Here is a 12,358-nt window from a genome sequence, read left to right on the forward strand (position 1 = left end):
TTCATACAGTTCAAATGAAAGAAGATTTTTCAAAAAGTGACTCAATGACCTAAACTTAAATCACAGGGAGTATAAGGGCGCCCCTCCTTCAGGTGAAATTTGTCTTAGGCTTATCAGTATGTTGAGATACTCAGAGCTGATTAAAATGGTAAGCAGTCTTATAGGATATACATTCCCACTGACTGATTAATCTGGAGAGCTTTTGCTCCTAAGTACACAGGGAACCTCTAAATTGCTTTGGATTGACCAGGTCGAGTCTTATTTACTCAGAATGCTCTTGCATTTCTCTCTTAGTAATTTTAGTGCTTTGGGAGTCAACATATACTTTGATCCACTCAAACCTTATGCATCTTGCTTTTCTTTCTTTCTTTTTTTTTAAACCTTTACATCTTTAAACCCATGTATCTTGGTTTCAAATATATCCTTCTCCATTTAGTAGCTATTATTTTTTAAAAAGCATTCTACTTTAAATCAACTTTAGAATTCCATGGTGATGAATAGCATTTTGTTTTTTCTTAGCACACATTATTCAGGTAACAAGTATATGATAAAAAAGGGGAATAGAGAATTTCTCTTTTCCATTTTACTCCTGAACTTGGGGAAACACTTCAAGGTTAAGAGCACATTTCAGTAACCATATACTGTGACATTCAGCCCTAACAGGAAACAATTCTTCAATGTTCTTGTTTTTGTTTTAGAAAATATTGCTGGGGGAAAGCTAGGTGGCTCTTACTGCTCTTCTGCCTTGAAACCAGTACACCATATTAATTCTAAGACTGAAGGTAAGAGTTTAAATATATATATATATTTTGCCAGAAAGGTGGATAGCCCACAGTCATGCTAGGGCTGGAGTATTTCAAAGGTAACTGATTTATAGATATGCCAGTGTTTGTATTATAAGAAGGCAAAAGAATAGACTTAGAGATAAAGAATTTATATAGTAGATAAAGATAATGGGGAGGGGGGCCAAGATAAAGAGATGAGAAATGAAGAGAAGAACCATAACAAAACAAAGATGGGATGGATTCAGAAGAAGAGGAGAAAAAAATCATGTAAAAGGAAGAAAGGGGATCTTTTAAAGCAGGTCTAGCTCAGCAGTGGACTGTTTGGGCAAGCTTTTTATGCCAAGAAAGAATTTTAAAAGTCTAGTTTAGAGCAATGCTTCAGGTAGAACCACTGCCTAGTTCTTATCACTCTTCTGCTTTGGAACCAATACATAGTATTGATTCTAAGATGGAAGGTAAGGGTTTAAAAATTAAAAAATGGACCTGAGAGTTCAAATCCCAGCTAAGTCAAGTCACTTACTCCTTTCCAAATGGAGTCTTCTAAGGATTCTCCCAGGTCTACCTCTGTATGAATTAGATGACTTTTGAGATTCCTTCTAGCACAAAATCTTAAGATCATAAAATGAAGCTTAGAATTTAGTGGTAGAGAGATGTTGATTAAAACTGATGAGAGAAATAGCCCTAGCCTTGGACTTGTTTGAAGTAAAGACTGGGTGGAGGGGGTGGGGGAAAAGGAAAGGCGTGGAGGTCCTTTCTTAATCAAGAATAAACTTTAGAATTGCTATTAAGAAGGCTATTAAATAAGAACTAATTTTTTTTTAAGGGAAGGGGGAAATATCATAATTCTTGGGATGAACAAAGACATCTGAAGCCTTTCTGGAAGCCTGAGTTTGGCATAAGCCCAATAGAAGTATGTTAAGCCAATCAATCACTTAAATCCTGGAAGGCACCACATCCAAATTAACTTATGAAGGTCTCTTTTAGGAAAATTGGGAACAGCTAGGTGGTACTGTAGATAAGAGTGCCTGGCCTGGAGTCAGGAAGACCACCTCTGTACTGAGTTCAAATCTGTGACACATACTAGCTGTGACACTGGGTAAATGATTTAACTCTGGTTCCTTCAGTTTCCTCTTTTATAAAAAATGATCCATAGAAGGAAATAAATGAAAAACCACTCCAGTATCTTCCTTTGCCAAGAAAACCTCAAATGAGTTCACAAAGAGTTGGACATAATTGAAAAAACAATCAATCACCTAAATCCTGGAAGGCATCCCATCCAAACTGATTTATGAAATAGATCTCTTAGTAAAATTATTTTTAAAAAATTCATTGGAGTGAAAAAAGAAGTTTATACAGAAAATTAGCTACTTTACATGCAGAGGATGTCAGGAAGAAAGACTCTAATGACCAAGTTACTATTGAACTGCAATCATTTTATGATAAGCTAGAAAGTGAAAATCTTACTAGCTTACTAATGTAAGAAAAAGGATAGAGAGCTAAAAGCCAGAGAGAAGGATACAGGACTTTCCAAAAGCTTTTATTTTATTATTATTATTTTTTTAAACCCTTACCTTCCGTCTTGGAGTCAATACTGTGTATTGGCTCCAAGGCAGAAGAGTGGTAAGGGTAGGCAATGGAGGTCAAGTGACTTGCCCAGGGTCACGTGGCTGGGAAGTGTCTCAGGCCAGATTTGAACCTAGGACCTCCCATCTCTAAGCCTGGCTCTTAATCCACTGAGCTACCCAGCTGCCCCCTATAATTTTTTTGAAATATTTTTTCAAAACCCTTACCTTCCATCTTGGAATCAATACCGTACATTGGTTCCAAGGTAGAAGAGTGGTAAGGGCTAGGCAATGGGTGTCAAATGACTTGCCCAGGGTCACACAGCTGGGAAGTGTCTAAGGCCAAATTTGAACCTAGGACCTCCTGTCTCTAGGATGATTCTTAATCCACTGAGCTACCCAGTTGCCCCTTCCAGAAAACTTTTAAATCAAGGTGTGCTTTTTCCCCTAAGGAATGATATGATAATGATTATTATTGTTATTGTTAATATTATTACCATTGAGCATTTATGGTTTGCAAAACACTTTTCAAATATGTCAACTCATTGTTATTTTAAGAATGACCCCTGATAGGTGGTTTTATTATCCTCATTGGAAGAAACTGAGGCAGAGGTTAAGTGACTTGCCTAGGTAAGTGTCTGAGGCTAGATTTGAACCCCAAGCCTTCTTGACTTCAACTCTAGTGCTAGTGTCTTGTTTGATCCAAATTATAAAAATATGTACCACATGTACCACAAAAATGAGAAAACTAGATTTGTTTTTTCTGCATGAATCACTCTGTACCCTCCCCGCTAACAGGACCCAGAAAGAGTGGCAATATTATGAAATTATATTTGGACAAAACTAAAATTTACTTTTTATTTCCCTAATCACAGCCTGGGATCCTAAAGAAATAAACCATTTTTAGTGGCATGTCTGGTATGTAATAGGTGCTTACTAAATATTTGTTGTCTTAAATACACCAAAGCAGTTTTTAAAGACTAATTCGCCACTTTTCTATCATAAAATAATTTCATATTGTGTTTAAAACCCAAGGCCAGTACTAAATGTACAATGAATCTAACACAAACATAATAATTGTTCATAGATTCATGCTAGTGGAATGAAAATAATTTTAGAAATTAAGATTATCCCACCCCTTTGTCTCCTAATTTGGTAGCGGTGTAGGGTCACTAGGGAAACTGAAGTGTAGGTGATAACAGTGTTGAGTTATGACTTAAGCAGGACTGTTTAGAAATTGTGGCAAGATTTTCCGTGGGTCATTCTTTAACTCTTATACATCCTATAAAAAATAGTTCTGAAGGAGACAGTCTATTTATTCAACTTGGGCGTCAAGTGCTCAGATTTTTGATCAGTGTTAAATACAGTTAAAACTCATATGCAATAAAAGAAATGACTAGAGGGGAAAATGGGGGGAGAGAGCTACACCCTCTGATGGAACCAAAAGGTGAAGCTTTAAGCAAAGCTAAGAGTGTAAGTAGTCAATATAACTGAATTTGCACCTATTTGCATTATTAAATGATGGCTGGGAAGTCCCAGGGCAATGGTGCCCAATGCTGGGAGAGCTAAATTAACCTCATGTGGCCTAACCATAAAAGGTTTAAACTTCAAAGTACCAGGGATGAGGTGAACACTCATACCAATGTGTTGACTGTACCAAAAAAACACAACAGGATGCTAATGTCTCAGACCTTAGTCAGGAGCCCTCTCTTTCCAGGTTGTTAGATAAAAATAAAACACAATCCTGGAGATCAATATTTTTTGTGTGTGTGGTTGTATTTCCCCATATACATAAATACTTAGAATTTTAGTCTAAATCCTGAAAGATTTACAATGGGAAATACTATCCACATTCAGAGAAAGAATGGATGAGGATCAAAGCAGACTATCTTTCACATCAATTTACACTTTTATTTTGGGGTTTTGGTTTCATATGAGTGGGTTCTTACAACAAGGACCAATATGGAAGTGTGTTTTGCATGATAAAAAATTTAAAAAAAAAAAAAGAAAGAAAGAAATCTCAGTGAAATCTACCTTCTTCTCTGACAGGTCATGGTCGAGTTCATCTTCAGAATCCTCTGCAATCTGCTGTTGCTGTTGCTGCTGTTCCTGCATGTCCTTCATTTTAATCAGAAGCTCAGCCTTGGGTGCAGATGTACTGTAGTAAGTAGAATTGGTTGTCAGGGAGATGGCAGATGGCATGCTCTGTTCTTCTTTCCTGGTTTAAAAAGTCAAAACTTTAATTTGCTGACAACCAGCGCAATGGATGTCCCCGCTCTCCCTCCCCAATCTTGTCCTTTGGGTGACGACAAGTACAGTAAATGTTGGCTTTGATAGAAAGATGTGAATGGGTCTGGAGATGAAAGAAAAAAAAAAGCTGGCTCCCCAAAACTGTAGGTTATCAAATCCAGTAAATGTATGTAATTAAAAGAGAAATAAATCAAAATGTACAGCTGAAACATCTATTTTCGGTTGGTGTTTTAATTATAATTTAGATTGAAATAAAAATCTCAGACTATTAAGAGCTAGACAGAAACTTTGATGATCTAGTCTAACCCGTGTTATTTTACATGTGAGAAAACTTGAGATGCTGGAAAATTGATATTCTGGAAAATTAAATGACAAGTCCAAGGTAACCTAGTTTGTAGAATCAATGAAGATTTGAGTTAGAGAGGAGCTTAGAAAAGTAGAAGTTGACAGGGGCAAACTCTGAAGAGTAACTTTGAGAAGGCTCTCCATGTTGATTTGATCTGATATGGAATATGTTATGGAAAAACATGGATAAGAATCATCCAAGATAAGAAAGCACGGAAGACCTCTCCACAGCATCTGCAGAACAGGTATTTGCACTGATGAAATCCTAGTTCTGCTAAGTTAAAAACTTTTTTCAATCTATAAGCCTTATATAGTAAAAGTTGACACATCAGTAAACAAGTCTTTTAAAATGTACCTCTATTTTGAGTGATAATACATGTAAAGCCCAGTGGAATTGCTTGTCAACTAGAGGGAGGGGAGAGGGGAAGGAGACAACATGAATCATATAACCTTGAAAAATTTATGTGTAGATTTATTGCTGGAATAAAATAAAGAAAATAAAAATAAAATAAAATGTGCCTATAGATCTTTTTAAAAAAGGAGTATCATCTAAATTCAATTTCCAAAATTTATAAAAGCAAGCAGAAAACAGGACATGAGCATCTCTGGTAGAAGGACCAAGTGAATGACAGGCTTTGGATTTCCTTGGCATATGGTGTCCCTGGATAATACAGGTTGAATGGCAAGCAGCCCCCTCTTCCTACCAGTTTGCAGAATTTGTCAAGGCAATTCACATTCACTTCAGTACTTAGCATGGGCCATTGCACACATAGGAAAAAGTCAATAAACATTGATACACTAAAAAGTACACACGAGAGAGGAGGGAATAAACAATTTTATAGTGCCTACTATGTGCCAGGCATTATACTAAGAGTTTTATAAACATTACCTAGTTTGAACTTCACAATAACCCTGCAAGGAAGGTGCTATTATCACCTTCATTTTATAGTTGAAGAAAATGAGGGAAGCATTGGTTAAGTGACTTGGCCAGAATTATATGACTAAGGAGTATCTGAGTCTGGATTTGAACTTGTGGACACTGGACATTGACACTGTAGAGTGAACCAGATTCCTGAATCTAGCCCAGTGATTCCCAAAGTGGGTGCCACTGCCCCCTGGTGGGTGCTGCAGCGATCCAGGGGAGCGGTGATGGCCACAGGTACATTTCTCTTTCCTATTAATTGCTATTAAAATTTTTAAAAATTAATTTCCGGGAGCTAAGTAATATTTTTTTCTGGAAAGGGGGCGGTAGGCCAAAAAAGTTTGGGAACCACTGATGTAGCTGATAGTGGGTCTGAATCCAGAGATCACTTATGGAAGCAACTCATCACTATGGGAATACTTTCTGAAGAGAAGATTCTAGGGCATATTAGGACAAATGCTTCTCTAGACCACAAAAGACCAATTCATATTAGCTTTGGTTGTAAGGAAATCATCATTTATTGTAGAATCCCTGACTGGATTTGTCTTAATTATTAAATCAGTTCTAATGCTGTTAAAATATCTACCTATTAGTAGGACCCAGAAGCTTCAAAATAGTGCCCTCAAATGGATCAGTATTTATTTATGTCGACTCGGAATACAGAAAATCTAGATCTGTATATGATCTTTTATCATCCAAATTTTACAGATCAGGCTAGTGAAGTTCAGAGAAATTACTTGTCCAAACTCAAAAACTTTGACAGATTGAGACTAGAACCTATTTCTCTTGACTTTCAGAAATGCTTTTTTCCATAAAGGATGGGGCCAAATTTTTAAAAACTTGTACAAAAGAAAGGGAAAAATGAAATAATCATAATCCCCAAATTCCTCTAGATTTCACCTCATTTATAGCAGTGCTTATATAAGGGATGCCCCCTATGGGAGACCTCTCCTTAGAAGCTCCATTATCTAGCTGTTCTAAATGGGTCACCTGCTTTATTCCACTGACATCCTAGAAGGACCTATTAGCCTCACGGCTTTAGTGATGAATAGGTAGATAAATCATAGGTGGCATACTATGATTTTTATATTTTGAAAGATTTAAAATTTATAATTTACCAACCAATCAAGTTAATTAATAGACAAGGAAAGCATATATGTAAAAATCATTTAAAAAACCCTCAGTTTTGTGCTAATACCCAGATTGAATTGTGTGTCAACTCCAGGAGAGGGGAGGAAAGAAGGGATGGATGAATCTCAAAATTTGGAAAACTTATGTGTAAATTAGTTATTAAAATAAAAAGATAAAACTAAAATTTAAAAAAAAACATAGTTTAAAAAAAGCATTCAATTTAATTTACTTAGTTTTCACTCACCTAGGAAGAGAAAAAAAAGACCAGTAGTACTGCTCTAAATCAAATGCCTTACCCAACTTAGGCATAATTATTGGCAGCATTTATTTTTCTACGTTCCTTTCTACCTTAGCCATACAGCTCTGCCAAACACAAAATAAAGATGAGGGTTAGCCCTTGGCTTCACTTCTGAAATTGAACAAGGTCTATCAAATAGTGCTGACCAACCATTATGTTGGCCTTCATCAAAATCAGTATAAGAGCCAACCCAGTCTCGTTGTGTTATAAAATAAAGAAAAATTCATAGGACAAAAAATAGCATCATCAACAAAGAGAACCACAGAGTAAGCACCAAATTCTACTCACTTTTCCTCTGTAATTTTAGGAGAAGGAACCTTTGGAAGTAGCTTTCTGCGTTGCTGAGCCTCTTCTAAGAGATGTTCGTCTTTAGGGAAAATTCCCTCCATCAGGTCCATGGTGGTTTTAATTTTCACATTGGGATCTAGAATGTCTGCCAAAGACTTATCCTTTCCTACAATCTCCCTGGCTAGTTCCTCCGATTTCAAGTCTTCTAACGTCTTCTCTTTGGCCTTCATGTAGCTGACAGCAGAGCTGGATTCCTCACTGTCTTTCAAGTTGTACCCCAAGGCTTCGGCTGGTTCTGAGTCAGCCACTCTGGTTTTATTCTCAGCCTCAGGCTCCACACCCTGCCTGGTGTAGGCGCAGAAGCGTGAGTAGGACTGCTCAGAGGTGCTGAGTGTCTTGATTTGGTCTTTTTCCAAGCCACTGGGCAGAGCAGGGGGTTCCATGGTGCTCACAAGGTTTTGCCGACTCTCTTTCTCAGCGTGGCTTTCAGAGTGAACGATTTTGATGGGGACCATCTTCACTGTGGTATTATTATCTATGACCTTCTCAATTCTGGAAAAAGAGAAAAGTTATTTATTTTTTAAAATGTAAAATGGCATTTGGGCATATGTTAGGACAAAAGTTGAGTTCAGAATTCTCTACCTTTCTGCTTTGATCTGTAGGTTTGTTCTATATATTCAACATGGACCATACATTTGAAATTCACGTTCCCTTCCCATTTGGGTCAAACATACTAGGCGCACTAATGTTTTTAGAATGTGATGAGAGCTACCAACTATTCTTTCTATAAACAAAGGCTTTTGATCTAATAAATGGTTTAAAGTCTTTTAAACTACTCACAAATTGAACTTGTTAATAAGAAAAATTCTTAGGAGAAAAATCTGGATTTGTACAGAAGGCAGGGAGAAGAGAAGAGAAGAGAAGAGAAGAGAAGAGAAGAGAAGAGAAGAGAAGAGAAGAGAAGAGGAAAAGGAGAAAGAGAAGAGAAAGAAAGGGAGAGGAGAGGAGAGGAGAAAGAATAAATATGCCAGTTCAAAGGATGATTGTTTTATCCGTGCCAGCCTATAGTTGGGATTCCCTCACATTATGCTGCTAAGCCATTTGTACAAAAAACAATACAGATGTATTCAATCAAGACAAGAGAACTTGTAAGTAATTTAAAAAATAAAAATAAAAAATGGACAAACAACAGCTCAGTTTTCTAGTTTACAATGGGCCCTGCATGTTCTGAAAGGAAAAAAAAAATCAGAAACAGATGCATAGAATTTGTTTCAAGCTTAAGGACCTAAGAAATGACTGCCATAATTTTGTGGGTTTGGTACATTCAGAACCAGTGAAGCTACTTTGCTGTAACTTAAAATATCTGTTTCTGATCTTTTCAATGGTGACTAAAGGACACAATCAGTTTCCTTCATTGTATGTATGGGTGTGGTCCACAAGGCAAAATTTATTTGTTCTGGTGTCCTCCTTTCTCTCACTAGCAACAAATCACTGAAGATGCAAGTTTGTTTTTAAGTTATGTTTCAATATATTAGACCATCGCCAACATAGAAATCATCTGCTTTTCCCCTCTTTTCAGCCTGCCTAGCACACCTGAATAAGATAGTCAAGGGAAGGGAAAAAGAAAAAAACCTAACATTCTATCTGGACAAAAACTTTGCTTTGCTAAATTTCATGTTCTTCATTTCTTATTCCAGTTTGCTTGGAATGAAGAAAAATCTGGATTTGCACAGGTCTTTCTTTCTTTCTCCCTTAGTTTTCCTGGCCTGTTAAATAAGGTTCAGATAAATGACCTTTACAATAGCTAATGACAGACCTGGGCCTTGGAACCTGTTTCCCTGGACTCCAGGAATACTCCTTTTTCCCATAAGGGAGAGCTGAGAGAGTTGGGGAAAGAAAAATGCCAAGTTGTTGTTGATGGTGGCTGTTGTTTTTTCCCACTAATATGTAGAAAACAGGAAATAAAAACAATAAATCCTTTTGATTTCAAATCTTTTATAGCAATGCTCAACTATTTATGTATTCATACATTTGTTCATTCATTTTCAAGGCTGTTAAGAGTATTAAAGTTATATTTCTTTTTTTAAAATGATTCATCTTTTAAACTAAAATATCTGTCTTTAAAGTACAAAATACATATAGTTTAAAGATCAAAAAAATTTTTTTTATTCTTTTAGTTCTTACCTTTCAAACTCTGCAGATGCCAGGGAATGACTATAAGTTTTGCTTTTTGCTAAGTCTTAATCTATTCCCAAACACCACAGCTGCCTTTAAAAACTGACAACCTGCTCCAAGGTAACCTTTTACCTAAAGCAGCCTAACCCCCATCCTTAAACAATCCAACTCACTCTAATCACACCCTCTTATCACAAGCCCTTCAACATTAGATGCCTTTCTAGACCTGTTTAACTACATTACCAACTAAAAAGCTATAAAGTAAACAATACAAGGAGAAAAAATGAGAGTTGAGAGTGTGCTATGAGAATTATTAAGATTCTTGAAGAGGCAAAAATGCCTTCTTTGAATTTCTGCTTTATAAAAAAAAAAGATATTGCACTTTATAAAAAGTTATCAAGTAAATGTTTTAATTTGTTTTAACACTACATAAATGAATAGATTTGTGAATAGGAGCATCTTTATTGTTTGCCTAAAAAATTAATAAGATGGATCTCTCTAGTATTGCACTAGAACCCATGAAGTATCTAAAGTATGTCAGGTGGTTCCAGTTATGAGGACTGATTAAAAATATACAAGAATCACATAGCATGAGAAGGCATGGAATGGTAGTGATCTCTAATGGTGGAGGGAGTAGTATCCACATAGATGACATCATGGCTATATTGAAGTGACAAAATAAAACCCCCTGAGGATCTTAAAAATAGATTTAAAAAAATTAACCTATATTAGAGGCTAGAACTAATGAAGCCAAACTTGGAAAGAATTATTTTCTCTCCGCCCCACAAAAGACATAAATTCTTGAATAAATCATGCATAACCAAAGTGGTTTGGTAAAGAGAATGGGAGTGATAAATGGGGGAAGCATCAAAGGCATATTTTTCAAAGATCTCTTTCAGTAAGAAATCAAATTGGGAGATGAGAATTAAAATAAACCATGGTGCTTGTGTGGCGTTATCTTTGTGCCAGACAAAATATTTCTGCCAGAAGCATCACCTTGGAAAATGAGGTACACTAATAATGTACTCATCCAAGATTTTAAGATCCTTTTACAAATATGGAGTAAGATTTACCTTTACCTCTTCTTTCCCACTGGTTCTAGTTAGATTTGAGGTTCTAAGTATTGATTCTTTGTTTTGTTTTTAACAAAAGGATGAGACGTGCAATGGTAGTGATTTCTAACAGCAGCAGAGGGAGCAGCAATACAGATGTGATTATGGATATGGTGAAATGACAACTATTAAAGTGTTTGGCACAAGGTCTGGCACATAGTAGGTGCCTATAAAAGCTATTATTATATTATTATTAGCTTCCCACATATCTTCAGACAAGCCAGCAGCAACATGTCCCATTGCTATAGACCACTAAGAATATGGCAACTTAGTCAGACATGGAATCCTTTCTATCAAGAATTCACACATCATGGTATCCAATTTATATTATGAATAGTTCCCAATTATAGTGCAAACATCAAATCCCAGAAGCCTCAAGTTTGTACCATTTGAAGTTACCATGGAGTAACATGTAATAATTAGTTCTTTATGGAAATGGGTAGTATGAATTCAAATAATACAACTACAGGAAGAGGATTTATTATTTGCATTAATTGGGTCCTCTTTATGAATTTTATCCTTTAATGTTTCCTTCCTACAGTGATTTAGCAGTATACTACAAAATCAGTATTCTTTCTTGCAGTCAGGATCAAATTATTTACTTTAAATTTTAAATTAAATTTAAAAATAGTTAATTCAGGGGCAGCTGGGTACCTCAATGGATTGAGAGCCAGGCCTAGAGACAGGAGGTCCTGGGTTCAAATCTGGCCTCAGACACTTCCCAGCTGTGTGACTCTGGGCAAGTCACTTAACCCCCATTGCCTAGCCCTTACCACTCTTCTGCTTTGGAACCAATACACAGTATTGATTCTAAGATGGAAGATAAGAGTTTAAAAAAAATAGTTAAATTCAAATTTGACAGTGGCTTAAGAGAAAAAAATAAAATTTCTCTCATTTTTTATGGGCTAGGTAATGAATTCTATGTCTGCCATCCAGAGAACAGGATGGAAAAATTTAGAGCTACATCACCATGGTAGATGTAAGGTGATGATTTTTTTTTTTTTAAACTTTTACCCCCTATTTTAGAATTGATACTGCAAAAGAGTGGTAAGGGCTAGGCAACTGGGTTAAGTGACTTGCCCAGAATCTCACAGATGGGAAATGTTGGAGGCCAGAGTTGAATGCAAAGGTGAAGATTTAAAAAAATATATTATGATAACCCTGACATATCAATCACATTATGGAGGTGTTATGATCAAATAAAGGTAGATGAAATACCCACACTAATATAATTATAGCTTTTTCTAGTTCTAAGCTAGTTATTCTCTTTATGTTGGTACATTCCTTAAAGTACTTAGTTGACATTTATTTCAGAAATTAATTAATAGAATTGCAATTTCTGAACTTCCTACTCATGATGGCGCATTTTATTCACCATCAACTTATTATTGCAAAATGCCTTACTATGAGGTTTGGCACTTATGAATTTGAAAATTTTCTACTTTGCTTTGATAAAAAGAAGGATACTTGGCACTGGGACTAATGAATTA

General features: G+C 36.0%; 1 protein-coding gene across 1 annotated transcript in view; it reads right to left on the reverse strand.

The window, feature by feature from the left end:
- The window catches only part of SHROOM2 (shroom family member 2), a 258,104-nt gene that overhangs the window by 8,174 nt on the left and 237,572 nt on the right, over window positions 1-12,358 (reverse strand). The window contains exons 9-10 of the mRNA XM_044670384.1: window positions 7,582-8,133; window positions 4,382-4,565 (exon numbers count right to left, since the gene is read on the reverse strand). Coding sequence (XP_044526319.1) covers window positions 4,382-4,565; window positions 7,582-8,133 — 736 coding nt within the window. The remainder of the gene's footprint in view (window positions 1-4,381; window positions 4,566-7,581; window positions 8,134-12,358) is intronic.

Source organism: Gracilinanus agilis, chromosome 3 (genome assembly GCF_016433145.1).
Source record: "Gracilinanus agilis isolate LMUSP501 chromosome 3, AgileGrace, whole genome shotgun sequence".
In the NCBI taxonomy this organism is placed as follows: Eukaryota; Metazoa; Chordata; class Mammalia; order Didelphimorphia; family Didelphidae; genus Gracilinanus; species Gracilinanus agilis.